The sequence below is a fragment of the Talpa occidentalis genome, unplaced genomic scaffold (assembly GCF_014898055.3).
Source record: "Talpa occidentalis isolate TD23 unplaced genomic scaffold, MPIMG_talOcc4v2.1 talOcc4.6, whole genome shotgun sequence".
Classification (NCBI taxonomy): Eukaryota; Metazoa; Chordata; class Mammalia; order Eulipotyphla; family Talpidae; genus Talpa; species Talpa occidentalis.
In genome coordinates, this window is record NW_023604972.1 from 44936341 (window position 1) to 44963385 (window position 27045).

General features: G+C 39.5%; 1 protein-coding gene across 1 annotated transcript in view; it reads left to right on the plus strand.

The window, feature by feature from the left end:
- The window catches only part of SHROOM3 (shroom family member 3), a 310763-nt gene that overhangs the window by 245926 nt on the left and 37792 nt on the right, over window positions 1-27045 (plus strand). Inside the window, 1 exon segment of the mRNA XM_054688359.1 lies at window positions 16336-16467. Within this exon segment, the coding sequence (XP_054544334.1) occupies window positions 16336-16467 (132 nt within the window).

Below are 27045 nucleotides of genomic sequence, written 5' to 3' on the forward strand. Positions count from 1 at the left end.
TTTTTTTTTTTTTTTTTTTTTATAGAGGCATGCTTTATTTATTTGTTTGCTGGTTTGTTTGTTTGTTTTGTTTATACATGCACTGGGTACAGTCAGAAGCGCGGGAGGGTGAGAGAATTCACCAGAGCCAGAGCGGGGAGCAGAGCAGGCAGAAGGACCGAAGTACACTGCTGAGGGGAGCAGCGGGCGGCAGGAGAGGTCTGCACGCCATGTGGGACCCTCCTCTGGTGGCCGGGGAGCAGCCGGGGATCGAACCGGCGCCGCAGAGGTCGCGGGCAGCTTCGCAACCCAGCGCTCAACCGCTGCGCCACCGGGGAGGCCCATTAATGCTCTTTTGCAGACAATTGCATTTTTGCAAATGTGGGAGGGTCCAGGTTTAGCAAAGATCATTTAAGGAAACTGAATTCAGTTGCATGCATTTATCAGCAGACGGTTTTCCTTGTTCTCCTCCTCCTCTTGCCCACAAAACAGAGTTCTGGCATTTCTAAGCTGCACACTATTGTCCAAGAGGCAGGTCCTTCTCAGGAAGAACTACTAAGGTCACCCTTCTCTAATTCTCTCTTATAGAACAGGCATTGAGTTTTAATTGGCCAATTTATGGAGATGACTGGAAACCAGTATCCCTCCCCCAGGCATCAAGCTTAGCGGGTGAGTTCAGGGCGGTTTAAGTTGTCAGGCTGAGGTGGGTGGGACTGCTGGGAAGCTCTGCAGCCCTGGAGGAGCAGAAAGAACCATGGCAGTGAAATGGCTCTTTCCTTCACTCCTGAGTGTAACATTCATTTAGCCAGAGGCTTGTTGTCTAGGATGTTCCTGTTTGCCACAAGGTAAGCCCACTATGATGTGAGAATGAGATTTAGAATCTCTCATTGTAGGATTCTCAGCCAGCAAGACATTCACAGGTATCTTTTAACATTGTGCTCTGCTTATAAAGAAAAATAGCCAATTACATGCTCAGTTTAACCTTGTTTCTCTAAATAGCCATGAAAATTCTCTTAATTGGAGCACCTCGTTTAACTCAGTGTATGGTTAATATTTGTGTAGGAATATTGAGTCATTCTCCTTTATGTCAATGCAGTACCTGTATTTCTTATAATGTGCATATGTAAAGTGGGTTTTTATCTCATAGCAAAAACTTTGTGTTATGTGCTTTGTGGTTTTATTTCTCCATTATCCTGGGGAATTTCGGAGTAACTTTTTCTCACAAGGATTTTCTCCTTACCTATGTACTAGTACCAAAATTCTTCTCTTTTGCCAACATTTGTAAAAAGAAAAGGAACCTGTGAATATAGTCATAGTTTTAAAGCAGAGATGCAGTCTTCTCATTCAACTTTGAGTTTATAGTCTGACATGAAAAGAAGTATCGATTGAGATAGCCAATGATGCATTGACTGTTGAAGGTTTAAATACTTGATAATCATTTCTCTTATTCACAAAAATCTGAGGTTAGCTTTTATCCATATGTGATCTTGATTCAAAATTACCATTCAGAGTTATGTTTAATGCCATTGCTTGCTTCTGGAAATGCTTTTACTTAAAAGAAAATAGGACATGGTAAAGAATACTGGGATGCACAGTCTTGGTAATGGCCTAGATGTTAAGGTGATTTGAGTATCTATCTTATTGTTATGGACATCTTATTAAGAGTAAAAGGCAAACAAGAAAATATGAATTGCTAATGTTGCAAAATACATATATAGAGAGAGGGATCACAGGGCTGGTTTTTTTGAGTTTTATTTGGCATTCTTTCATATAAAATGAATAAGAGAGAGCATTCTTCTGAATTTTAAAATTTTCTCCCCAACAGAGTCAGATTATATGTGAATGGTAGTAGTGGTTTAACCCCTCCTTGTAAAATTTATTATGGAAATAATTTGTAGGCAGAAACTGGGGAGCTCTGGAGCAAGTATTCATAAAGCTTATAGCTTCTTACCTTAAAACCTTCACTCTTTTGTTCATTAATGTTTAAGTAATATTTTAAAACTTTGTTTTTAATCAACAGTCTTTGTGCAGTGTTTTTAAAATAGATTCTCCTTTGACTGTTAAGTTTTTATCTGAAATTAGCATTTTCTGTCCTTTCCTTGGTCCTCTTGTGGCCTTTGGCTTCTTATTTATGGCTCTTGCTATAAATGAAAAAAGAAAGTAAAATAGAAAAGAGGAAAAACAATACGATGCATCGAACTTCCTCCAAAAGAGAATTCCGTTTCCTTAGTGTTGAAGGTTGGACAGGGTGTTTGTTTGTTTGGATTTAATGCAATAATATTTAGGAAGAAAATCTTACTTAAAGTAAGGTTTTTGTTTCATGAAAATAAAAATCCTTTCTTCACTTATTTTTGCCAGTAAAATTTAATGTATACTTTGGCATCATATAAAAATTAATTCACTTGATTTGGAAATAATCTTTTTTTTTTTAAGGATTTTATTTTTGTGTAGAAGAACTGGGGTATAGGACAGAGGTGAGGGGGCGTGAGAGGATTTGCCAGATCAGAGTGGTGAACAGAACAGGCAGACTGACTGAAATACACTGCTGAGGGGAGCAGCCGGCAGTGAGGAGAGGTCTGCTGTGCCATGTGGGTCACCTCCCTGGCTGGGATAGAACTCAGGCCATCCGGATGGGCCCTTGCAGTGGTAGCACTGAGACTTAACCCCTGGACAACCAGGGAGGCCCTGTTTTGGAAATATCTTGATTGGTATTTGGACTCTTCTAAATCCTCAAAGGACAATCTTCAGTGGGAATGTGCAATGGTGGGGTTTCCTCCAGCTCACCCCTTAGCCCTGTAGGGATGTAGACCTTTTACTCTGCCCTGCTTTGCTGCTCCTAATTTGTCCAACAGGAGCCCTCGAGAAGTGTCCCCAAGCAATTTCTCCTGCCAAAAAAGCAATAGTAATTCAGGAACACACAATATTTTTATTTGTCTACTATTTGACCCCCTCTGAGACCCATGAGAATGTTTGTGTGGAACTGTATTTATCTGTGTATAGATGATAAAAACCCACTCTTGTGGAAGTGATTTATTGCAGTTCTAGTAGCAGATTCTGTGACAGAAAAGGAGTAGAAAAGAAAATTCTAAAGTCATATCTGATATCTAAAGAAACTGGTGAATGTCCTCCATCCTTCCCCAGCTATCAAAGGTCTGGTTCCAGATTGAGAGTTGAGAAGAAATTATTGATAGAGTTTATGCTATTCTAGCTATGCTATGCTTTCTATTGTAATTGATTAGATGTCAATGAAAGAAAAAGGTGAATGTTACGAATCAAAGATGTTAACAGTGTTTCATATCAACTTCTGCCATGATTTATATGCAAACATATAAAAGGAGGTAGATAAGGAGGATGACTTTTATAAATATTTTATACATATACATTATATAATAAATGACTCATAAAAATTATGTTTAATAATTTTGAAAATAGTGTTGACACACACAAAAATAAGACACAAGCTTTATTCTGATTCCTCATTGTATGACAGTGAGTGGAAAAGGGTAGAAGGGGGAAACTGAGAAAAAGAACATTTGAACATCATTACCCACTGGAGACTAAGTGAAGAATGCCCTCTGCCATTGCTAGCCCCTCTCTTTTATGGTAATAATTTTGTGTGTTCACCAGTAAAATTGAATCTTTAAAACAGTGTTTCAAAATGGAAAGGGATGGAAAGGACATAAAGTAGTAGTCAAAGGATGGAGGGGCCAAGGGTAGAGAATGGTGTAAAATGTCTTACTAGGAAAGGTTTAAGCAAATTTTAAATATTAGAGTCTCTTGTCTGTGAACAGATTTCGCTCTCATGATTCAGTTGTCAAAGCCAAAAGTGCCCAGGGCATATTATCAGGATGTGACATTTATAAAGAACTTTTCTTCCCAGAAAGGACTATTTGTTGCTATCAGGTTTTGTTATGTAACACGTGCCTTTCTACCCACTGAACCACCTTTTTAAGGTACAGGTATTAGTGAAACAATTATAAAAGGCTTGGAAAGATTTGCTTGTTAGATTTTTCTGTGAACCCAGAAAGTCTGAGGTATGGCCTTGAGGAGGCCAGTAGTCATAGAAACTAAAAGTTAGAGATGCTGTAAAAGGCTAAAGGATTTCTCAAAAACAGTGTTTCTGTCAGCAGTAAAAGCAACAATTACCACCGTTTTTACATTATGGAAGATAATGGACTTTTTCAACTCTTAAAAATTCTTGAGAGCATCTGTTTCCTGTGAACATGTAAAAAGCATATCTCCGTATGAGTGATTTTTATTATTCTGTATGAAGAGCGTAAGTGAAACAGTGTTATGGACACAGCTCAGGTAGTCTTACTTGGTTACAGTTTTCAGTTGCTGGACGTTTTCTCATTAGTATTTGGGGTCTGTATTTTTTTGGTAAGCAGAAAAAGCTTAGTCATTGTTCAAATATGAATTATCTGTTCTGTCCTAAAGAAGATATAATACAATCCCCCTCAAGTTACTTGTACAGTGTAATTGTTCATGTTGAGTTTTTTTTCTCAACATGCAAAATGAGGCAATTTAGCAATAACTATCAAACTTGCAAATGTATTACTTTCCCCTGAACCATCAATTCCTTTTCTAGTAATTTCTGAAGACATGATGACATACATAGAAAACAATATATGGGTATGCTTAGTCATTTAAGCATTATTTGTAATAGCAAAAGTTGGGAAATCAAAGCATGTCTACAGCAGGGATCTGGGTAAATATGATACATGCACACAGTGGAAAATATTAGGCAGCTAAAAGGAAGAAAAGGTATGAGGAAGCTCTGTCAGCACTGATTCAGATGACCTCCAGTTTGTATTGTTAAGTATAAAATAACCGAGGATTAGGTCATAGCATTTAGTTCCTTTTATGAAATAGCAAGTATGAATATTTGCTTATATTTGTATAACGAAACACTGGAAAAGATACAAAGTGATGAACCCCAGTGGTTAGCAGTAGCAAAATGTAGAAAAATGGGGGACGTGGCTGGAAAACATGGAAGCTAAGACTTTTTAGTGGCTTTGATCTTTTTTTTTTTCTTAATTGTATAAATCATCTGTTCAAAGAACAAGTGAAATAAATATGGGTAAAATAATAAAATTGGATCAGTGTTGCCGGTGAGTGCATGGATATCCTTTATATTCATTTGAATACATTTGTAATTGTTTAATAATTTTAAAAATAGATGGGGAGAAAATAGCATTGACACACAGAAAGAACCTTAGGAAACACGCTTTATTCCCAGCTAAGCAGATGGTGTTCAGTTATTTTATCATGAAGACCTTCAACCCCCATCCTAGACATATCAATTCAAATTGATCTGATTTGCAGAAAACATTGGTATATATTTTTTCTTTTTTGCGGGGGGGGTGGTGGGGGTCTTGGAGTAGAGCCTTGTTATAATGGGTTTGTAAGTAGATGAAGAAGTACAATGTTTTATTTGGTAGTGCTGGCCATCTGAGTATATATTTTTTAAAGATTTATTTACACATACAAAACCTGGGTTACAGGCCAGAGTTTTGGGGGATGAGAGGACTCACCAGAGACAGTGGGGAGCAGAATAGTAGATCCACTGAAATACACTCCTGAGGGGAGCAGCAGGTGAGCCAGGAGAGGTCTGCTGCACCATGTGGGTCACCTCCCTGGCTGGGGATCGAACTCATGCTGCAGTGGCTGTGGAGAGCTTCATAAGTTGTGTCTTTTTTTTTTTTTTTTAATTTTATTTTTATCTTACCCATACAATTACAACTCCCTTATTTTGACCCCAACCCTCCTTTCCCCGCCCCCCACCTCCCATAGAGTGTCTCTGGTTCATAGTTTGTTGATTTTGATATTTTCTTTCTTATAGTTATTCTTTTTCCTAGTCCCTTATTTAAGTTTTCTAGATTCCTGCTATGAGTGAGACCATCTGGTATTTTTCTTTTTCTTTCTGGCTTATTTCGCTGAGCATGATCCCTTCCAGCTCCATACATGTTGCTGCAAATTGCATGTGTTTATCTTTTTTGAATGCTGAGTAATAGTCCATGGTGTATATGTACCACATTTTCTTGATCCAGTCATCTATTTTTGGGCATTTGGGTTGTTTCCAAAGCTTAGCTATTATAAACAGTGCTGCTATAAACATAGGGGTGCAGGTGTCTTTGGAATTGATGTTTCTGTGTCCTTTGGGTAAATACCTAGGAGTGTAATTGCTGGATCATATGGAAGCTCTATGTTTAGTAGGTCCAGAAATCTCCACACAGTTCTCCATAGTGGTTGGACCAGTTTGCACTCCCACCAACAGTGCAGGAGAGTTCCTTTTTCTCCATACATAGGTTGTGTCTTAACCCCTTGCACCACCAGGAAGGCCCCTGTCTGAGTATATTTTGTATTCTTACCCTTTCACCATATTTCAGTTGCTAACTAACATGGTTTTATAATGTTAGTGGACCAGGAAGAACCTACTTAAAGTCTCAGTCATAAAAGTTTATCAAAGAATAACATGAACAAAAACATGATCTCTAGCTCTCAGAATCTTGTTTGCTATTTTTTTTTAAAGATTTATTTATTTATGCATACAAGAGTTGCGGGAAGTGAGAGGATTCACCAGAGACAGAGGGGGGAGCAGAACAGGCAGATCGACTGAGAGCACTGCTGAGGGGAGCAGTGGGTGAGACAAGAGAGGTCTGCTGCGCCATGTGGGTCACCTCCCTGGCCAGAGATCTAACTTGTGCTACAGTGGCTGCAGATCGCTTCGTAATGCTGCGCCTTAACCCCTTGTGCCACCAGGGAGGCCCCCTCTCTCTTGTTTTCTAAGTTGTGGTTGTCACCTTCTGCACTTATCCAAAGCAGACCAGTCATCCATGGTCATCTAAAGTCCCACTCCACCCAATGCCTTTTGACTAACTTCATTCTTGATCACTGACAGCACCACATGAGCTTTTTAGTTTTTCTGTCTAAAGTGTCCCCCCAAACCTTCATAGTCCAATATGATTGGATGATTTCTATCATCTACTTTTCACTCTGTTCTGCTTCATGAAAACCCCAGATTCATTCCTCCCTCAAGGACTTTGCATTCATTGTTCCTTCTATGCCAAATGCTCTTCCCCCAGCTCTTTTCATGTTGAGTTTTTCCTCTTTGTTAGATCTTTGTTGGAATGTCACTCTCAATAGGCAGACCTTGAACTAAATCAGCCACACTCAACATTTCCCAGTCTTAATTCCTTCATAGTCCTTATAAATATATGGACATATCTATTTGCTTACTTGCTGTTGTCTACTCTTGTCTACCCCACCTCACTGTGAACTGTGTATTGCCTACAAGTTAAGCCGTCTCTGGAGATAGCTACATGAGTTTAACTGTCAACACTGCAGATCACTACCTTTGTGATTGTGGGTGAGTTGCTTTGCCTCTCTTTTTTTTAAAGATTTATTTATTTATGCATACGAGAACTGGGGTGCAGGCCAGAAGTCAGGGGGGTGAGAGGATTCACCAAAGATGGAGTGGGGAGCAGAACAGGTAGATTGTCTGAAATACACTGCTGAGGGGAGCAGCAGGCAAGTCAGGAGAGAGCTGCTACACCATGTGGGTAGCTCCCTGGCTGGGGATTGAACTCATGCTATAGTGACTGGGGATAACTTCATAGTGCTGACACTTAACCCCTTGCACCACCAGGGATGTCCAGTCTCTTTTTTTAATGACATTTCCTCAGTAGCCCTGTATCATCCTTTTGTATCATCCCAGAGCTGCAACTATAGTCAGCAAGGTGAAAGCACATAGTTGGTGATCAGTGGACATTGCTTGAAATACCTGAACTGCATTATTACCGATTTCTCACAAATATGCTTCACATTCCTAAGTCTCTGCGTTAGGGCAAAATCATCTAAGAAGGACATGGTGTCACTTGCTAGTTCTAGTTTCATCAGCCTACACATCCCACACAGTTAAGCTTCCTTGTTTGTGGTTAGGAATGCAACAAAAGGACTTTGTTTGAATCACACCCACACACAAAATTTAGTTTGCTCAATTTTAAAATTAATCATTTTCTGACTCTTTATGATATGCTCATGATGTAATGTACTTTAGGAAAATATTTCTTTATCTTCTTAAAGATCAAAGTGATCTCAAAATATAAAAGCATGCCGTGCTCTTTAGGAATGCCTTTTATTAAATTATTTGCAGCCTTGAAAAAGTCAAAGTTATTTTGACTTTTTTTGGTTCTCTCAAGATACAATGAAGTATATTTTCAAAATGGAAGGCTATTTTTAAAATACTTTGCTTTTTTAATAGGCAAGACAAGGACATAGTACACAATTTGAAAGTTACGAAAAGAAATACCATGTAAATAAGTTTTCCTCCTCAGAGGGAGTCAGTTTCCAATTTCTTAAAGGATCCTTCCAGAAATATTCTTGACATTAATAAACCTCCAAGTGTATGTTTTCACCCACAGACTGTAGGATACTGTCCGCATGGTGTGTATCTTAATGTTGTCATTTAGCCATATGTTTTGGAGATATTCCCATATCAATATATATATAAAGCTATTCCGTTCTTTTAATCACCACATAAGTATTCCAACAATGTACTGCACTGACTTAACTAGTCTGCTAGTGATAGGCATTTAGGTTGTTTTTCATCTTTGGATAGACACATTATTTGAAAAAAAAGGTTTGCTAGGGCCTCTCTGGTGGTGCAAGGGGTTAAGCACCGCACTACGAAGCTGTCCACAGCCTCTGCAGTGCGAGTTTGATCCCTGGCCGGCCAGGGAGCTACCCACATGGTGCGGCAGACCTCTCACCCGCTGCTCCCCTCAACAGTATATTTCAGTTAGTCTGCCTGTTCTGCTCCCCACTCTGTCTCTGGTGAATCCTCTTACCCCCTGCACCTCTGGCCTGTACCCCAGTTCTTGTATGTATGAATAAATAAATCTTTCAAAAAAAATGGTTTGCTAAATGTTGCCAAGGTGCTTTTCATTCAGTTGGTAGCTGATTTATACTCCCCTCAACAAGGCCTGAGAATCGATGGCTGTATTTGCACATCTCTTTCATTGTTCTTTTTCTTCATTTCATCATTTAACTCTGCAGTATGGAAGGAGCTTAGAAAACAAAGATTATCTCTGAAGATAATCTTCTAACACATGTTCAAAAGAAGAGGGTTTCTTTTTAAGCATCTTATTTATTTTTTCTTTTTGTTTCAAAAATCACCTTTTTTAATAAGTAATTTTTAAATATTTTACATCATTCATTTTTATTTTTTTTATTTTATTTTTTACATCATTGTTCATTTTTAAACAATATTTGCTTCCCCCACCCCCTCAGGTGTAGTCCTCATAGAGCTTCCTTCCCTAATGCACCCGTACACCATCACCTCAGTCCCCTGTGCTCCTCCCTCCCTCCCTCTGATCCCTCTCCCTCCTCCTTCCCTGCAGGATGTCTCTGGTTTATAATTGTCTGTTTTTGCTTTGTTGTGTTTTGTGCTGTTACTATATTTTTACACTGATGTCTTATTTGGGTCCCCTATATTCCTGCTATAAGTGAAACCATCTGATATTTTTCTTTCCCTATTCTTAATGTATTACTAGAGCACTGATGAAACCTCATAAACCCCCTCCCCACTCCCCCCATAGGCAGCTACCTCTCCAATATCCTCTACAGAAAAAGTTCTCCAAGTTGGGTTCCCTATCTTGGCATTGCCAGTCCTGGGCAGCTATTTTTTCTTTATTATAAGAATTCTTTATGATTTATAATTTTAGAAATTCGTTCATTTGGTCTCCCCACCAGAATGTAATTTTCTTAAGAGAACAGTATCTTAGTCATTAAATCTTATAAATACCTCTGATCAATATCAACTTTTCTAGTCCTCATTTACCATGTACCTTGAGTCCCAATTCACCACAACCACCTCCTCACTTACCCGTCTTCTGGGCTTCATAATGAAATAAAGGACAGTGGTGAGAGTCTCTTCCACTTTCTTCCCATTCACTGCCTTTCATACTTAAGAGCATCAGCATCTTAAAGCTTCCTTTCTTCTTATCTCAAGGAACTGGCTTTACTGCTACATAAGGTTACCCTTGAGTATGAGCTCTAGAACCTACTTCTCTGCAGGTTCAGTGGGAAGCAGCAGTCTTCAGTAGTATCATCCTCTCCCCATCCTGTATCGTCAGCTGCATGTGCATGTGCTCTGTCACTTATAAACCTGCTCAAACGTCTCGTGTTTGAAAACAAAACAGCCAAAACCTTTCCTCTCTCTGGGCCCCTCTAGTTTTCTCAACACCACCCTCTTTCTCCCCTGTAGAGTCAAGTGTTTGAATTATCCGTCCTTGCCCTCTCCCTTTGCTCCCTCATTCACCTCTAACCCTGCCACAATCAAGCTTCTGCCCCCCGCCATTCCAATGCAGAGAATCACTAGCTGGCAAACCTAGTGGTCTTGCATATACCCTCGAAGGACTGACCTCTCTGTAGCAGTTGAAATGGCTGACAGTTCCTCCTCCTCATTCTTCATCTTAGAATTCTGTGGAACTCCCTTATACCCCTAATTTTCCTCTTCTCTGGAAGCAGCTTCTTGAGCTTCCTGAACCCCCCACCCTCTCCCGTAAATGATGTGTCTCAGACACACATCATTCAGCTACTTCCTTTGTCTCTCCATGCCTTCTTCCCAAGTAACTTCATCTTTTTTTTCAAAAGTTCTGTGTTTGTGAGTCCTAACTGTCCATATGCAGCCCAGACTTGGGTCCTCTAGATTACTCCTTACTGCATACCTCTTTTGAAAGTTCTACCTGCATCTCACATTTGCATGCCCTAGAGGGAGCCACCATCTTCCCCTCTTAATTTTCCTCCTCCCATTTTTCCACATCCACCCCCTCCATCTAACAGTTCTCTGTGTAGTTTAATAATACTAGCATTCTGGGTCAGTTAGAAACATAAAGGCCATCCTTCCTCCTTGGCCATACTGTCTTCTATGCCACCTATATCCAAGTGGTCACTAGACTGGAGTTTTGGCCTCCTCAGTGGCCCTAAGATCTGTCAGCTCTTCAGGGTCACTGTCACTGTCTTAGCGTAGACCTTCATTACCTCTTACCCTGTCTAATAGCCTCCATTCTTGTCTCTCAAATTATTCTATTTGTTATTGGCAATAACTTCCTGAAACTCAAATTTGAAAAGTCCCCTCTCTGGCTAAGTTCTTTGGTGGGTTCCAGTTCACAGGATACTGTCCAAACCCTTGAGTGAGGTATTTAAAGACCTGCACCTCCCCCTCACCTTCTTCTCCTGCTCTGCCCCTTATTCATCATCTCCTCTCCAGCTTGTTTGAGTTTCTTCTATCATGTTCATTTCCTTGCATTTATCAGACTGTGTCTTCTACCTATAAATCCTTCCTTCTTTTTGTACTCCCTTCCATCCAGAGAAAATTTTCATAGTTTAATTAAGTGAAGCCTTCTTCATCTAAAACCACAGTGTTAGTCCCTCCCTCCTCTGTGTTCACTGAGCATCTTGAACCATCTGTATTATGGAAATCCTTTACATTGTATTATAGTGATTTACTTAGCTGTGTCTTCCACTGTCCTGTGAATTAGGAGGGGTCTAATACCTCATTTTTTGTGTTCTTTGTCTAGAGAGTAGATATGTTTTCCCCTGAATGATGGGAAGGAACTGAGGAAAGAGCTAGATAGTTCACATTTAGATTTATTTTATTTATTTATTCATACAAGAGCTGGAGTGTAGGCCAGAGGTGTGGGGGTGGGGCAGGGGAGTGAGAGGATTCACCAGAGAGTGGGGAGTAAAACAAGCAGATCTATTGAAATACACTGCTGAGGGGAGCAGTGGGCAATACAGGAGAGGTCTGCTGGGCCATATGTAGGTTAACTTCTGGTTGGGCATTGAATTCATGCCACAGTGGCTGGCGATAGCGTGATTGCACTGAGACTTTAACCCCTGTGCCACCAGGGAGGCCCCGATAGTTCACATTTAAAAGAAAGCCTTACTGGTATCTTCAAAGAATAAGAGATATTTTCTCCCTTTAATCTCTCTCCCCTTGTCTTCATTAACCAATCACAACTTCCTTTTACACTTCAAAGTGATTGAGAGCTTTCAGCAAGGTGTCTGGTCCTTCAGAAAAGACCTACCAATTGACATTAAGTCTGGGTAACTAGTACTTCAGGACACCTCCTTCTCTCCTTCGAGAATTCAAATTAATAGCCTCTCTAGATCCCCTGATTTATTGGCAAACATTACCTCGTACCTTACCTACTTGACTGAAAGAGGGATCTTCTTTCTGTAGAGCTTGTAGAATTTATCTGGGCCGGTCAATTTCTCTTGGGTGGAAAAAGCTTCCCTGCACCTTTCCTTGTAGCCAGGCGTGGACAGATACCATGGAGGGATGAGTTGCTAAAGAGGCATCCTCAGTGTTACCATCCTTGGAGCTGGGCTAGGTTCATCCTTCATAGGCATCTGCCTCCTTCTCAAGGTCAGTGCCTCGTTGCAGGTCTGCATTCTAGTACTGCAAGGGCTTCTGCCAACTCTTTCCACTGGTGGCCAGAACATGGAGTAGGGCAGTGACAGTGTTCTTTCTTTCCCTTTATGTATTTGGGACACATTTAGTCTAAAATGATTCATGTATTAAATGTCTCCAGAGCCGTATGCAAAAAAGATCTTTTTTTTTTTTTTTCCCATTAAAGTCTGGACTTTTGCTGTATAATTAAGTGATAACATTTATTGAGTACCAGAAGTCCTATGTAACTGGGTCTGAACATCGACTCCAAGATTGCAGGCTGTGTGATTTAGGTCAGCCCTTCATAGACTTGAGCTACTAGGAAGAATTTCTAGTCCTTGGAAGGAATTCAAGGGCAGTAGTCTGCCTTGACGAACTGGTTGAAGAGGCATCAGGCCAGTTCCTAAGTGGCCACAGTCAGAATGGGACGAGCAGCACAAATGCTAACCGATTAAGATCCGGAGTCAATGACCCAGGGCTCCCCTGTTACCTCTGAGGAAAGTGTTGATTCAATTTTGGGGCAGTGCTGACCCCAAAGGTTCAGGGTTTGTATGGGACCTGTTAATAAGGATGAGAGAGGTATACTCACAAGAACCCAACAAATTGTAATATACTGACTTCTGTTGGCTGGTCTTGGTTTTGCTTCCTAATTCATCTCTTCAGCCCAAGATGTTGCTTCCTTTAGTTCTTTCCTAGTTTCTAGGCAGGCAAGGTCTATTTTCTCTTGGCCTGTGTTTACCTCTCTCACTAGAGGTAACACTCGTTGCTCTGACAGCTCCCTGCCTCACCAGCATAGCCTGGTACTCCATGTTGCAAGTCTCAGAAGATCAGCCTTTGCCTAGTTACCTACTATGAGTACCTCACTGGGGAGCTGGGAGCTGGGTGACTCAAGGCCACTGATGGTGTCCACACATTTCACTCTCTGCTACCATTCACTCTCCCCTTTCTTTTCATCTTTTTAGATATCCTCATGGGCTATTCCCTCTGGCCTCTCTACTCTCTATTAATTCCTTAATAATAAATTGGTGATGCTAATTAACATTTGTCAAGCTCCTACTATCTGCTAGGAATATTGTCTCATTTTTTATTTCACAAAACCTATGTTCTGTTCCATTCTAAAAATGCCTTTACAGATGAAGAAGCTCAAGATGGTTAAGAACCTTACCTAAAATCCAAAAGGTAAAACCCAATGATATCAAGACTAGACTCCAGTTTTGTCAACCTTAGAGCTGGTAGCCATAGCTACATTCCAGCCTCTCTCTATTGAAAGAGTTTTTTCAAGAGGTTTCAATTCTTCTCACTTTCCCTGGCCGCTGTAGCAATCCAGGTATAGGGCCACCTAAGGAGCTCCTTCAACTCAGTAAATATTTACTGACTGGCTGCTACTGCTAGAAATCTTGTTTGCCTGTTTCCCTTGTTTCACAGACAATTATTTGCTATTATCATAACCTCTCTTCTGGGAGCTGAAATATATGTATTTTTTCAGAAATTGTTGGGGGGGGAAGGATGTCCTGAACAAACTCCACAAACAGGATTTATAGACCCCACCCTCACCCCAGACCAAAGAGATCCAAGACATGAAGGACTACAAATCCCATAATTTCATCACCACTTAAGGGAGGATTGCTGGGAACTGAGGGTGGAGGTAAGCAGCCAGGTTTCGTATATAACCAGACATGTGGGCCTTGGGAGTCCTTGATTTTTTGGACCAGTGTACTATTGGGGTTCCAGATCACCAGAACTGATAGGACGCATTCACCACTTTCCCTTTCTCCCTGAGTTATTCATTTCTTCATTTCCCCTTTTGGAAGTAAACACTTTATTACCCCTTTTGTGTATATCTGTGGTTGAGTCTCATTATAAATCCCTTTGAAGCGCAGAGGTGGGGACACAGAGTCAGGCCAACCCATTTCACATGGGGTTGCCCAGTAACAGTTTGGCGCCCAATGTGGTTGACCACCCTAAAGTAACTTTCCTTGCATTGGTCACTGTCATTGGGGTTGCCTTGTAACAAAATCATCATCTTGCTTGGCAAGTTCTTCACTCTCTCTTGCATATTTTAAAGTTAATTCATATTAAAATGAAGTTAATCTAGCTTCTTTGGTTTTGCTTTTTTTTTTTTTAAGATGAACAAAGGCTTAAGGAGGGGAAGTGACTTACTTACACAGTGTCATACAATAAGTTAAAAACAAAGTCCAAGTGAACACCTAGTCTCCTGACACCTAGGCTAGTGTTATCCAGATACATTGAATGCTTGAAATTTCACTGGCATCAGGGGAATAATTTTTCATTTATATTACAAGTGCCAATTTATTTTTTCAGAAAAAGGGAATATGAGGGTGTTCTTATTTCTCTGTCTTTAGCATATCCAAGCAAATCCCTGGATCCTCTAAAAGTGTTTTTTAACTGGAAAAAAATAACTATAGTCTTATAGTTTAAAAGTTTTTGGCATGAAATGCCTGATAGCTCAGCTCACTTTTATGCCAAAAATAAGCACAGCAACTGTCTCTTGATTCTGACCTTCTATAGTAGTGTAATCCTCCTTACCAGTTTATCCTTCAGTATGCAGTCTGAAGGACATGCACTTTTTCCCTTTGGCTTTGTCAGTTCTTTGTGTTCAAAGGGCAGGATGTTTTAAAGTTGAAGTCATTGACTTACAAAATCAGAAACTATTTTGGAGAGCATCTTGTTACTGAAACTAACAATAGTTAGAACAGTGTTCACACCCAGATAGTTGCTAATTTTATGTAGTTCTTACCTAGAAATTAAAAGTTATTTATCTAACATCCGCTTGTAACAGAGGATTTCAAAATCCCCAGAGACCTTTATACCATATATTCACACAAAGGCCCTTGGGAGGTGGGGAGGAATTACTGTTCCTTTTTTTTTAATGGGAATAGAGAAAGACAAAGCAAGCCAGTATGCTTTAAATTAAGAAAGTATAAAATGTTAGCATGATTTCCTAATCTTGATGCAGATTATGTGGGAATTATTTTTCCCCACACTTTTTTGAGATATGTGTGACACACATAAAAGGAACAAATACTGTGGCATTAGGTGAAGAAGGCTTCACGTAATTAAACCATGAAAATTTTTTTTGTGTGTGCTGAGAACATTTAAGATTTTCTCTCTTAGCAACATTCAAGTGTATGATAATTATAATGTACATTAGACTCCTAAACTTCATAACCTTATAGCTGAAAGTTTGTACCCTTTGACCAGTATCTCCACCCCCGCCCCTGGTAGCTCTCACTCTACTCTCTTTCAGAGTTTGTCTTTTAGAGTTTCTCTATGAGTGACATCATACAGTTTTTATCTTTGTCTGACGCAACATAATATGCTCAAGGTTCATCCAAGTTATCGCAAAAGGCAGGATGTCTTTCTCATGGCTGAGTAATATTCCATTCCATGTTCCTTTATCTGGTGATAGGCACCTAGGTTGTTCCCCTATCTTGGCTGTTGTGACAATGCTGCAGTAAACATAGGCTATCTCTTTAAGATCCTGGTTTCATTTCCTTTGGATATATACTCAGAAGTGGGACTGCTGGGTCCTGTGTTGGTTCTGTTAATTTTTTGAGGAAACTCTTCATTGTTCTCCATAGTGGTTGTACCAGTTTGTATTCTTACCAGTGGTACACTAGGATTTATACAGGGATTCTTTATGTGGGAATTTTTATGTAAGTTTGAAATTGTCAGAATGAAAATAAAAATATTAATGAAACAGCATGGCAGTAGTTACTAAGAGTAACATGCAGTAAAATGCTGCTTTCTGGTATTTGTTTTCAATCTCTGAGGGAAAATACAGTCTCTGCTTCCAAATTCACAAATCACTTCATGAAGAGATTTAGCCAAGAATCCTGCTAATAATGTTGGGGTTTTCCTCTCCTGTGTATCCCCAGACGCAGTGACCCTACAGGCCGACCTCACTCTTGGCATTCAACCAAATTTGGGGAGAACCAACCTGATGCCAGCATGATGCAAATATCTCAGGGCACAATTGGCACTCCCTGGCCCCAGAGCTACCATTCCAGGTAAGTGGCCGTAACTGAGGCCCATAGGTTTTTCTTTCAAATATGCTGTTCACACAAAAGAATGTTTCCTTCTGTTTTGAGAATGTTTTCTTACACTGAGTGTTGAATTCCTCTACCTACTACCTTCCTCATTCTCTTAGAACTTCTAACATGTATGCAAGTTATCTTCATATCCTAGGCTAGATTGGCATGAAGGGAGGTCAGAATTATTTTGAACTTCTTCTGGCCATTTGAGATATTTATGGAGTTTGCAGATTCTCAGACATTTCTCAAACATAACACTAGGGCCTCCCTGGTGACCTAGGGATTAAGTTTCAGCACTATCATCACTACAGCCTGAGTTTGATGGTGGTCCAGGGAGCTAACCCACATGGCACAACAGACCTTTCCTGTCCACCCACTGTTCCCCTCAGCAGTGTATTTCAGTCAATCTGCCTTTTCTGTTCCCCACTCTGTCTCTGGTGAATCCTCTCACCCCCCGCCCCTCTGGCCTACACCCTAGTTCTTCTACACACAAAAAAATTTTTTTAAAAATAAAACAAACAACACTACATTAGAAAAAGGGACAGGATTCTTCCCTCATGTTTAATGTCTTTTTTTGCTTTAGTCAAATATTTATCTTTTTTTATCTGAATGTTCTTATTTATGTATTGTTTTATTTATGTACTTATGTATATGAATTCCCCACTTGGTGATTCTCCCTCTGTTAAAGGCGATTATCCAACTGAGCACCAACAGCTAACACACTGAGGACTGCTCAGTGCATACACTATCTCCTGTGATCTTTCATTTATGTCTTACCCTATATTAAAAATCAGCAAGTCGAAGCTTAGAGGGACTAAGTCATCCAAGATTAGACAACAGAGGTAGCTGAGTCAAGACTCAAATCCAAGCCAGGATCAAAGCTGCTGCTTGTAACTACTAATTATACTTCCTTTGCATTTCTAGTGATTCTGTCAGTTAAGGTTCAATCAGAAGAAAGCAGAGCAGAGACTACAAATTTTATGAAAGATAAGATTTATTATAATAATCAAACCTTACACAATAGAGAAAGTCCAGGGAGAGGGAGCCAGACACGACCACCCAGACATATTAAAGAACCAAGACACTCCCCTACACTTACTACAGACTTGGAACCCAGACAAATTGGGATCCATCTTCTGTTCCCAGGGAGTTAGATTCACTGCTTATCACTTTTCAGAAGTGCTTGGGTAAGGGTAATAGTGAGGTGGGAGGGTCAAGAGATTATGGTTCTACACACAAATAAGATACAAGGGCTGATATGAGGTTGTGGGGGGGCCAGGTTGAGGGCAGCTTCTGAAAGGACTACTTAACTAACAAATGGTGGTTATAGATTTGGCAAGGCTGAGGGCTCACTCAGAGTCCTTAACACTGATGTCTGATCAAATCGAGGGCCATATCCTTGGTGAAAAGGGCTTATGTAATTGAGCAAGATAAGTCTCTTCTAACATATTGGAGAAAAGAGAATTTCCTGGTTATTTTCCTTAAAGACATGCCTCTTGCTTGCCTGTGTTGCTCCCAATAATGCCAGAAGAATTTATTCTCATCATCTGAGCCATCTGTGCTCAGAGAAGGGGTCTCTTAGCAGTGTCCACTCCCTTTTTTTTTTTTTAGAAGATAAAACCTGTTTGGTTTTTTTTTTTTTTTTTTTTTTTTTTAATAATTTTTATTGTTATATTCCCCATACAATTGCAGCCCCCCCATTCTGACCCCAATCCCTCCCCTCCCACCCCCGCCCCCCTAAAAGTGTCTCTGGTTCATAGTTTTTTGTTGATTTTGATTTTCACTTTCTTATAGTTATTCATTTTCCTGGTCCCTTATTTAAGTTTTCTAGATTCCTGCTATGAGTGAGACCATCCGGTATTTTTCTTTTTCTTTTTGGCTTATTTCGCTGAGCATGATCCCTTCCAGCGCCATCCATGTTGCTGCAAATTGCATGTGTTTATCTTTTTTGAATGCTGAGTAATATTCCATGGTATATATGTACCACATCTTCTTGATCCAGTCATCTATTTTTGGGCATTTGGGTTGTTTCCAAAGCTTAGCTATTGTAAACAGTGCTGCTATAAACATAGGGGTGCAGGTGTTCTTTGGAATTGATGTTTCTGTGTCCTTTGGGTAAATACCTAGGAGTGGAATTGCTGGATCATATGGAAGCTCTATGTTTAGTAGGTCCAGAAATCTCCATACAGCTTTCCACAGTGGTTGGACCAGTTTGCACTCCCACCAACAGTGCAGAAGAGTTCCTTTTTCTCCACACCCTCGCCAACATTTGTTGTTGCTAGTTTTTTTAATATGTGCCATTCTCACTGGTGTAAGATGGTATCTCATGGTAGTTTTGATTTGCATTTCCCTGATGACAAGTGATGTTGAACATTTTTTCATATGCCTGTTGGCCATTTGCATTTCCTCTTCAGAGATGTTTCTTTTAAGCTCTTCTGCCCATTTTTTGACTGGATTATTTTCTTTGTTGTTGTTGAGTCTCATCAGCTCTTTGCAGATTTTTGTGATCAGTCCTTTATCATTAGTGTTGGGTGCAAAAATGTTCTCCCAGTTGGTGGGGTTTCTCTTTGTTTTTGTTATTGTCTCTTTTGCTGTGCAAAAGCTCTTTAATTTGATGTAGTCCCAACTGTTTATCTTTGCCTTCACTATCACTGCTTTGGGTGATGTGTCTGTAAAGATGTCTTTGATGTGCATATCACGTAGTGTTTCGCCTATATTTCCTTCTATATATTTTATGGTTTCAGGTCTTATGTCTAGTTCTTTAATCCATTTTGAGTTGATTTTTGTGTATGGTGTGAGGTGGTGGTCAAGCTTCATTCTTTTGCATGTAGCGACCCAGTTTTCCCAGCACCATTTATTGAACAAACTTTCTTTGCTCCAATGCATATTCTTTGCTCCTTTGTCAAAGATTAGTTGACCATAAATCTGTGGGTTTATTTCTGGATTTTCTATTCGATTCCATTGGTCTGTATGTCTGTTCTTGTTCCAATACCATGCAGTTTTGATGATTATGGCTTTGTAGTATAGTTTGAAGTCTGGGAGTCTGATGCCTCCATTCCCTTCTTTTTTTTTTCAGGAGAGCTTTGGCTATTCGGGGTTTTTGGTGATTCCATATGAATTTCATCAATAATTGTTCTATTTCTTTGAAGAATGACATTGAAATTTTGATTGGAATAGCATTGAATCTGTATATTGCTTTTGGTAGGATGGCCATTTTAATAATGTTTATTCTTCCAATCCATGAGCAGGGGATGTCTCTCCATTTCTTTGTGTCTTCTTCTATTTCTTTTAACAGTGTTTTATAGTTTTCTTTGTATAGGTCCTTTACCTCTTTTGTTAGATTTATTCCCAAATATTTGATTTTTTTTGTTTCAATAACAAAAGGGATGGTCTTTTTGATTTCTTCTTCTTCAGATTTATTGTTTGTGTATAGGAAGGCTACTGACTTTTGTGTGTTGATTTTGTATCCTGCCACTTTACTGAACTGATTGATGAGTTGAATTAGCTTTTCTGTGGAGTTTTTGGGGTTCTCTATGTATAATATCATATCGTCTGCAAATAGTGATAGTTTGACTTCTTCTTTTCCTATTTGGATTCCTTGGATGTCTTTCTCTTGTCTTATTGCCCTGGCTAGGACTTCCAGTATTATATTGAAAAGCAATGGTGAGAGTGGACATCCTTGTCTTGTTCCAGATCTTAATGGAATTGCTTTCAGCTTTTCACCATTGAGAATGATACTGGCTGTTGGCTTGTCATAGATGGCCTTTATGATGTTGAGGTATGTTCCTTGTATTCCCAGAATTTCAAGGGCTTTTATCATGAATGGGTGTTGCACTTTGTCGAAAGCTTTCTCAGCATCTATTGATATTATCATATGGTTTTTATATTTCTTTTTGTTGATGTGTTGGATAACGTTGATTGATTTTCGGATGTTAAACCATCCTTGTGCCCCTGGAATGAATCCAACTTGGTCGTGGTGAATTATCTTATGGATACATTGTTGGATTCTGATAGCTAAAATTTTATTGAGGATTTTTGCATCAGTGTTCATTAGGGAGATTGGCCTGTAGTTTTCCTTTTTTGTGTTGTCCTTGTTCGGTTTTGGTATTAGTGTAATGTTGGCTTCATAAAACGTGTTTGGTATTGTCCCTTCCTTCTCAATTTTTTGGAAGAGTTTGTGAAGGATAGGCACTAATTCGTCTCTGAATGTTTGGTAGAATTCATTTGTAAATCCATCAGGTCCTGGGCTTTTGTTTTTGGGGAGGTTTTTTATTACCATTTCAATTTCGCTAATTGTAATTGGTCTGTTTAGGTGTTCTATTTCTTCTTTATCTAGCTTTGGGTGATTGTAGAGTTGTAGGAATTTGTCCATCTCCTCTAGATTGTTAAACTTGTTTCCATATAACTGTTCATAGTAGTTACTGATTATTCTTTTGATTTCTGCTGTGTCCGTTGTGATTTCTCCTCTTTCATTGATGATCCTGTTTATTTGTGCTTTCTCCCTTTTTTCCTTTGTGAGCCTGGCTAGGGGTTTGTCTATTTTATTGATTTTTTCAAAAAACCAGCTCTTGGTTTCATTGATCTTTTGGATTGTTTTTTTAGTTTCAATTTCATTTATTTCTGCTTTGGTTTTTATTATTTCTTTTCTTCTACTGGTTTTGGGGTTTTTTTGTTGTTCTTTTTCTAGATCTTTGAGCTTCGAGATGAGGTTGTTTCTTTGCGTTCTTTCTTGTTTCTTGATGTGAGCTTCTATTGCTATATATTTTCCTCTTATTACTGCTTTTGCTGCATCCCATACATTTAGGATATTAGTGTCCTCCTTGTCGTTCAATTCAAAAAATTTTTTAATTTCTTCTTTGATCTCCTCATTAGTCCAATGGTCTTCCAGTAGTGTGGTTTTTAATCTCCATGAGGTAGGAAAGTTCCTTGCCTTCTTTTTATGGTTTATTTCTAGTTTGATGCCTTCATGGTCAGAAAAGATGGTTGATATGATTTCAATCTTGGTGTATCTGTTGATGTTTGTCTTGTGCCCCAGTATGTGATCGATCCTGGAGAATGATCCGTGTGCGCTTGAGAAAAATGTGTACTCCGTTTTTTTGGGGTTTAGTGTTCTATAGATGTCTGTTAAGCCTAATTGCTCTAGGTCCTTATTTAGAGCTTTGGTTTCTTTACTTATTTTTTGTCTTGTTGATCTATCCATTGTTGATAGTGGTGTGTTGAAGTCTCCCACTACGTATGTGTTTTCTCTGATGTCTGTTTTCAGAGAGGACAACAGTTGTCTGATATATTTTGGTGCTCCTTCGTTTGGTGAGTATATGTTAATGAGTGTTATTTCTTCTTGAAGTATTGTCCCCTTGATCATAATGTAGTGACCATTGGGGTCTCTTTTTATCTTTTTGAGTTTGAAATCTGTTTTATCTGATATAAGTATAGCTGTTCCTGCTTTCTTTTTTGGTCCATTTGCTTGTAGGATTGTTTTCCATCCTTTAACTTTGAGCCTATTTTTATCTTTTGTAGCTAAATGTGTTTCCTGGAGACAGCAAAAGGTTGGGTTTTGTTTCTTAATCCAGGCTGCCACTCTGTGTCTTTTTATTGAAGAGTTTAGTCCATTTACATTTAGAGTTAATATTGATATGTTAACATCTGTATTTGCCATTGTGTTTGTCTTTCCTTTGATTTTATTTATTTATTCTTTTAATAACTTTTTTTTTTTTGGCCTTCTTTCATTGTTATTCGTCCCTCTGAGGTTCTGGCTTTAGGACTCCTTGTAGTATTTTTTGGAGTGGGGGTTTAGTTGCAATGAAATTCCGGAGTTTCTGTTTGTCTGGGAAGGTCCATATTCTTTCTTCAAAGAGGAAGGAGAGCTTTGCGGGATAGAGTATTCTTGGTTGGCATCTGTTTTCTTGGAGTCTGTTGACTATGTCCCTCCACTCTCTCCTTGCCCGTAGTGTTTCTTCGGAGAAGTCTGATGTCAGCCTGATTGGTTTTCCTTTGAATGTTATCTGTTTCTTCCCTCTTGCCAGCTTCTTTATTTTTTCCTTGTCCTGGATTCTTGGGAGCTTTACTATTATGTGTCTTGCTGTATTTTTCCTTTCGTCGTGGAAGTTTGGTGTTCTTCTTGCTTCTTGTATATCAATTTTCAGCTCCTTCTTCACATTTGGGAAGTTCTCTTCAATTATCTCTTTGAATATTTTCTCTGTTCCTACATCTCTCTCCTCTCCTTCTGGTATTCCTATAACTCTTATATTTCCTTTCCTCATGGAGTCAGATAGTTCCCGAAGTCTTTCTTCGTTCTTTTTCCTTCGTACTTCTCTTTCCTTTTCTGTTTTGGTTCTTTTTATTTCTGTGTCTTCAAGATTACTTATTCGTTCTTCCATTTCATCTATTCTGCTTTCATTGCTTTTCCCAGAATTCTTTAGTTCTTCCATTAATTCTTTGATCTCCTGCATTTCTTTTACTTCCCTCTTTAGGGACTCAATTTCTTTCTTCTGACCATTGTTTTCCCTCTCTAGGGACTCAATTGCATTCTTCTGATCGTTGATTATTTTTCCCTTATCATTGTTTTCCTTTATGACTTCTGTCAGTTTTTTAATCACGGCAATTTTAAATTCTCTTTCTGGAAGGCTCAGAAATTCTTCCAAGTTATTGTCTTTGCAATCTGGGGGCTGGCTTTCTTTTTGTGGTGTGCTTTTTCTCTGGAGAGTTGCTAGGTTGCGTGTGGTTCTTCTCCTCCCTACTGTCTGTTTTCTAATTTGCCGTATGCGTTGGGACACTGTGTTGTTGGGACTGGCCGGCATCTTGGGTGGGCTTCTCTGTTCCCCTCTGGTTCTTCCAGGAGTCATCGGGCCGGGGCTGTGTGCTGGTGCTGGTCTCCTCCTGGGGGGCGGGGCTCTCTTTAATGGCGCCTGGAGCTCACCTCCGCGGCGGATCCTGCAGGGTTCGCCTCAGCTCCCGTTCACGGGGCGTGGTGGCTGCAATAGTTCCTTTCCACTCACAGTCCCGCTTGCTGTGTCCGTTTTTCTTGTTGGCCGTTTTGGTTTGTTGTTTCCTCCTCTCTGCCGGTGGGAGAGTGCCGCCTCTGTGGGCGGGGGAGGGGAGCAGGGTTCTGCGCTTCCCTCGCTTCTAGTCCTCTTTTATGGCCACTTTCTTCTTCGGGCAGTTTGCTGGAGTCGTCCGTTTATCTTCCGTGTCCCAGTTCTCACTGGGACCTGCCGCTTTTCCTCCCTATTAACTTTTTTTAATGGGAGATCTTACTCGCAGCGTCTCCTCGCCGCCATGTTGCTCCGCCCCCTCCTCTCCACTCCCTTTTTTTTTAAATTTTATATATTTTTTACATCATTTTTCATTTTTGCACAATGTATGCATTTTCATCTTGGTTATAGTCCCCATACAATTCCCACCCCCTCCTTGTTTTGATCTCCCTCCCCTTACCCCTGGTAGTGTGTCTCTGGTTTATAGTTATTTGTTGATTTAGGTTTTCTAAATTTATTTAGGTTTTCTAAATTCCTGCTATGAGTGAGACCATCTGGTATTTTTCCTTTTCTTTCTGGCTTATTTCGCTGAGCATGATCCCTTCCAGCTCCATCCATGTTGCTGCAAATTGCATGTCTTTATCTTTTTTGAATGCTGAGTAATATTCCATGGTGTATATGTACCACATCTTCTTGATCCAGTCATCTATTATTGGGCATTTGGGTTGTTTCCATAGCTTAGCTATTGTAAATAGCGCTGCTATAAACATAGGGGTGCAGGTGCCCCCACCAAATGCTTCTGCTCTATGATACGGAGGTGTTGAGGGCCTTTAGAAGGCTAGGTGTATGGAACCCAGCAGTGGGAAGTAAAGACAGCAAAGTTAAGGTACTTGGACTTTTAAATCACACCTAGCTTTAAATCTCACCTTCACCATCTACTAAACTGAAGCAGATCTTTTACCTCTTTGGTCTTAGATTGCATATCTGTAAAATGAAGTTAATGTATAGCTCATTGGATTAAACAATATACGTAAACATTAGTGCAGCTCTTGGTACATAGTAAGCACTCAATAATTCTGACAATTAATTATAATAATTAGTATGAAGACTTACCAGAGCCACAGTGAAATTGGTAATGAACTTAAAGTGGCATCAATCAGGATGTGCTTGTAAAATGCAAGTGTGTATTAACAGGGTGCCCCTAAACATGGGGGGCCCTTTAGAGCCTCCTAATCCTTAACCTTCTTAGGAGGACTTAAAAATGAAGTCATATTGTGACCTAGAAGATAAGCTGGTTCTAAGGCAGAAATAAAACTTCTGCAATCAGTGCTTAGAATAACTGCTTCCAGTAGCTACAGTGGGCCTGAGAGACTCAAGAGAATGAGGAGTTGGCATGAGCAGTGTAATATTCTGAAGGCTATGCTTTTCCCCTCCTGCTCCATCCTCCCCGCCCCACCTTCCAGAGGGTTTTAGGCCAGTGAATCTGCCCAAGCACTGTACCTACTACTCAGCTCCCATTAATTCAAGCTTCACAACAGCTCCCCCGACACAATGGCTGTCCAGACAAAAGCATGTGCTGGGGTACAAAGGGAGAAAGATCTCAGCTTACCAAACGCTATAGACCTGAGGAGCCTCCTCTAGCCTGGCACAAATCATGCTGTGGTCTGTTTCTTGGACTTGCAGCTCTGGCAGAGGGGTTCACTCCAACTCTGAGTTCTGCTCAGAGGGTCCAACTTTGGCAGCTGGAGCTGGAGATGCACTCCAGGCATTTCTGAGGAGCACAGTGGCATCTAGTGGCCTAGTGTGTGCCCAATCATTTGGTCTGCATTCCTTCCTTAGTTTTAGCTCAGTCCTAAATTGGTAGATTTGTTTCTCACAAAGAAGCAAGTGATGGAGGGAGCTGAGGAGTGAGTAGGCGGAAGAGTGAGAAGAAAGAAGTAGAGAGAGACTGAAGACATAATTTTAACAGTCTGCAAGCTGGAGTGCCTCTGGAATTCCACTGAAACTTTATTTCATCTGCTTCCTGTCATACTATTGTCACTATCTTTTTGCTGTCCTACAGAAATCTCACACAGTGATCCTAAAGTATTAAAGGATGTCTTGAAAAGCTACATCCTCCAGTCACCTTGTGAGAGGCTGAAATAACAGTATCAAAATAGACAGTACCAGTACTTATTCATTGATTTGTTCATCTAACAAATATGTATTCACTACTCATATGTCTCATGTGATTTCTAATAATTAAGGATATAACACTGAATAAAAATCTCCAACTCTATATTTGTTTCTCAAGGAGTGTTCTAATAATCTATCAGATACTCTTAAGGAAAAAATTTTTGGTGTCAAGTAAGTTTAGAAAACACTGCTTAGTATATTTTTCCTTCTTGAACATCACATAAACAAGTTTATTAATGACTCCAAGTCTTGCAGTAAATAAAATTGTTTGACTTATTTTGTCCAGTGTTTTCCAAACACATTTGAGCATCCAAGGAATTAATGTTTTGGGAGTACACTTTAGAAAATGTTTGCATACATTTGTTTTGTGTTCTTTGCTGTGTTTTAAGTATTTAAAAAAATCCTTTCAAGCACAAAATAGAGTGGTGTATAAGACTATATGGACCTACTACCATATCAACAAGCATTTTGTCATACTTCCTTCAGGATCTTAACATTATAGATACAATTAGTCTTTTTCATATAACCAAAGGAATATGATGTAATGTCAAGCAGTGGTAAGTGCTTTGAAGAAAATAAAGCAGGGTGATTACAGTATGCTGTTGGTTACAGATATGTATTCCAGTGATTACGTATTTCTAGCTGGACACCATCTATATATTTTTAATATTTTATTTTATATAATTCTTACATCATTTTTCATTTTTGCACAATGTATGCATTTTCATTTTGGTTATACTCCCCATACAATTGCACCCCACCTTATTTTGACCCTAGTCCTTCCTCTCCCCTCGCCCCCCAGTAGTGAGTCTCTGGTTTATAGTTGCTTGTTGATTTTGATTTTTACTTTGTATTAGTCTTTTTCCTGGTCCCTTATTTAGGTTTTTTAAATTCCTGCTATGAGTGAGACCATCCAGTATTTTTCTTTTTCTTTCTAACTTAGACTTATTTCACTGAGCATGATCCCTTCTAGCTGCATCCACGTTGCTGCAAACTGCATGTGTTTATCTTTTTTGATTGCTGAGTAATATTCCATTGTGTATATGTACCACATCTTCTTGATCCAGTCATCTATTTTTGGGCATTTGGTTTTGAGATGTGTTAGTGATAACATTTCCTCTCACTCAACAGTGAATGTTTCAGTTAACCATCAGGTTATTCATTTTGACTTTTTTGTGTGTATTCCCATATTAGAGTTGTATATCCTCTCAGTGTAAGACCGCTAAAATTCTTAGCAATTGGGAAGAAGATTAAGTAGTGTCTGTTGCCTACATGGAATTGGTGAGCAAAATCAACTCAAGGAGAAATAGATGTACTGCCTCCATTTCTCCAGAAGTAGTAACTCTTGATCTTCTGTTAGAGAAAATAAAAGGAAGCATTAGTGGGTCATATGGAGTTAGCTTCAACA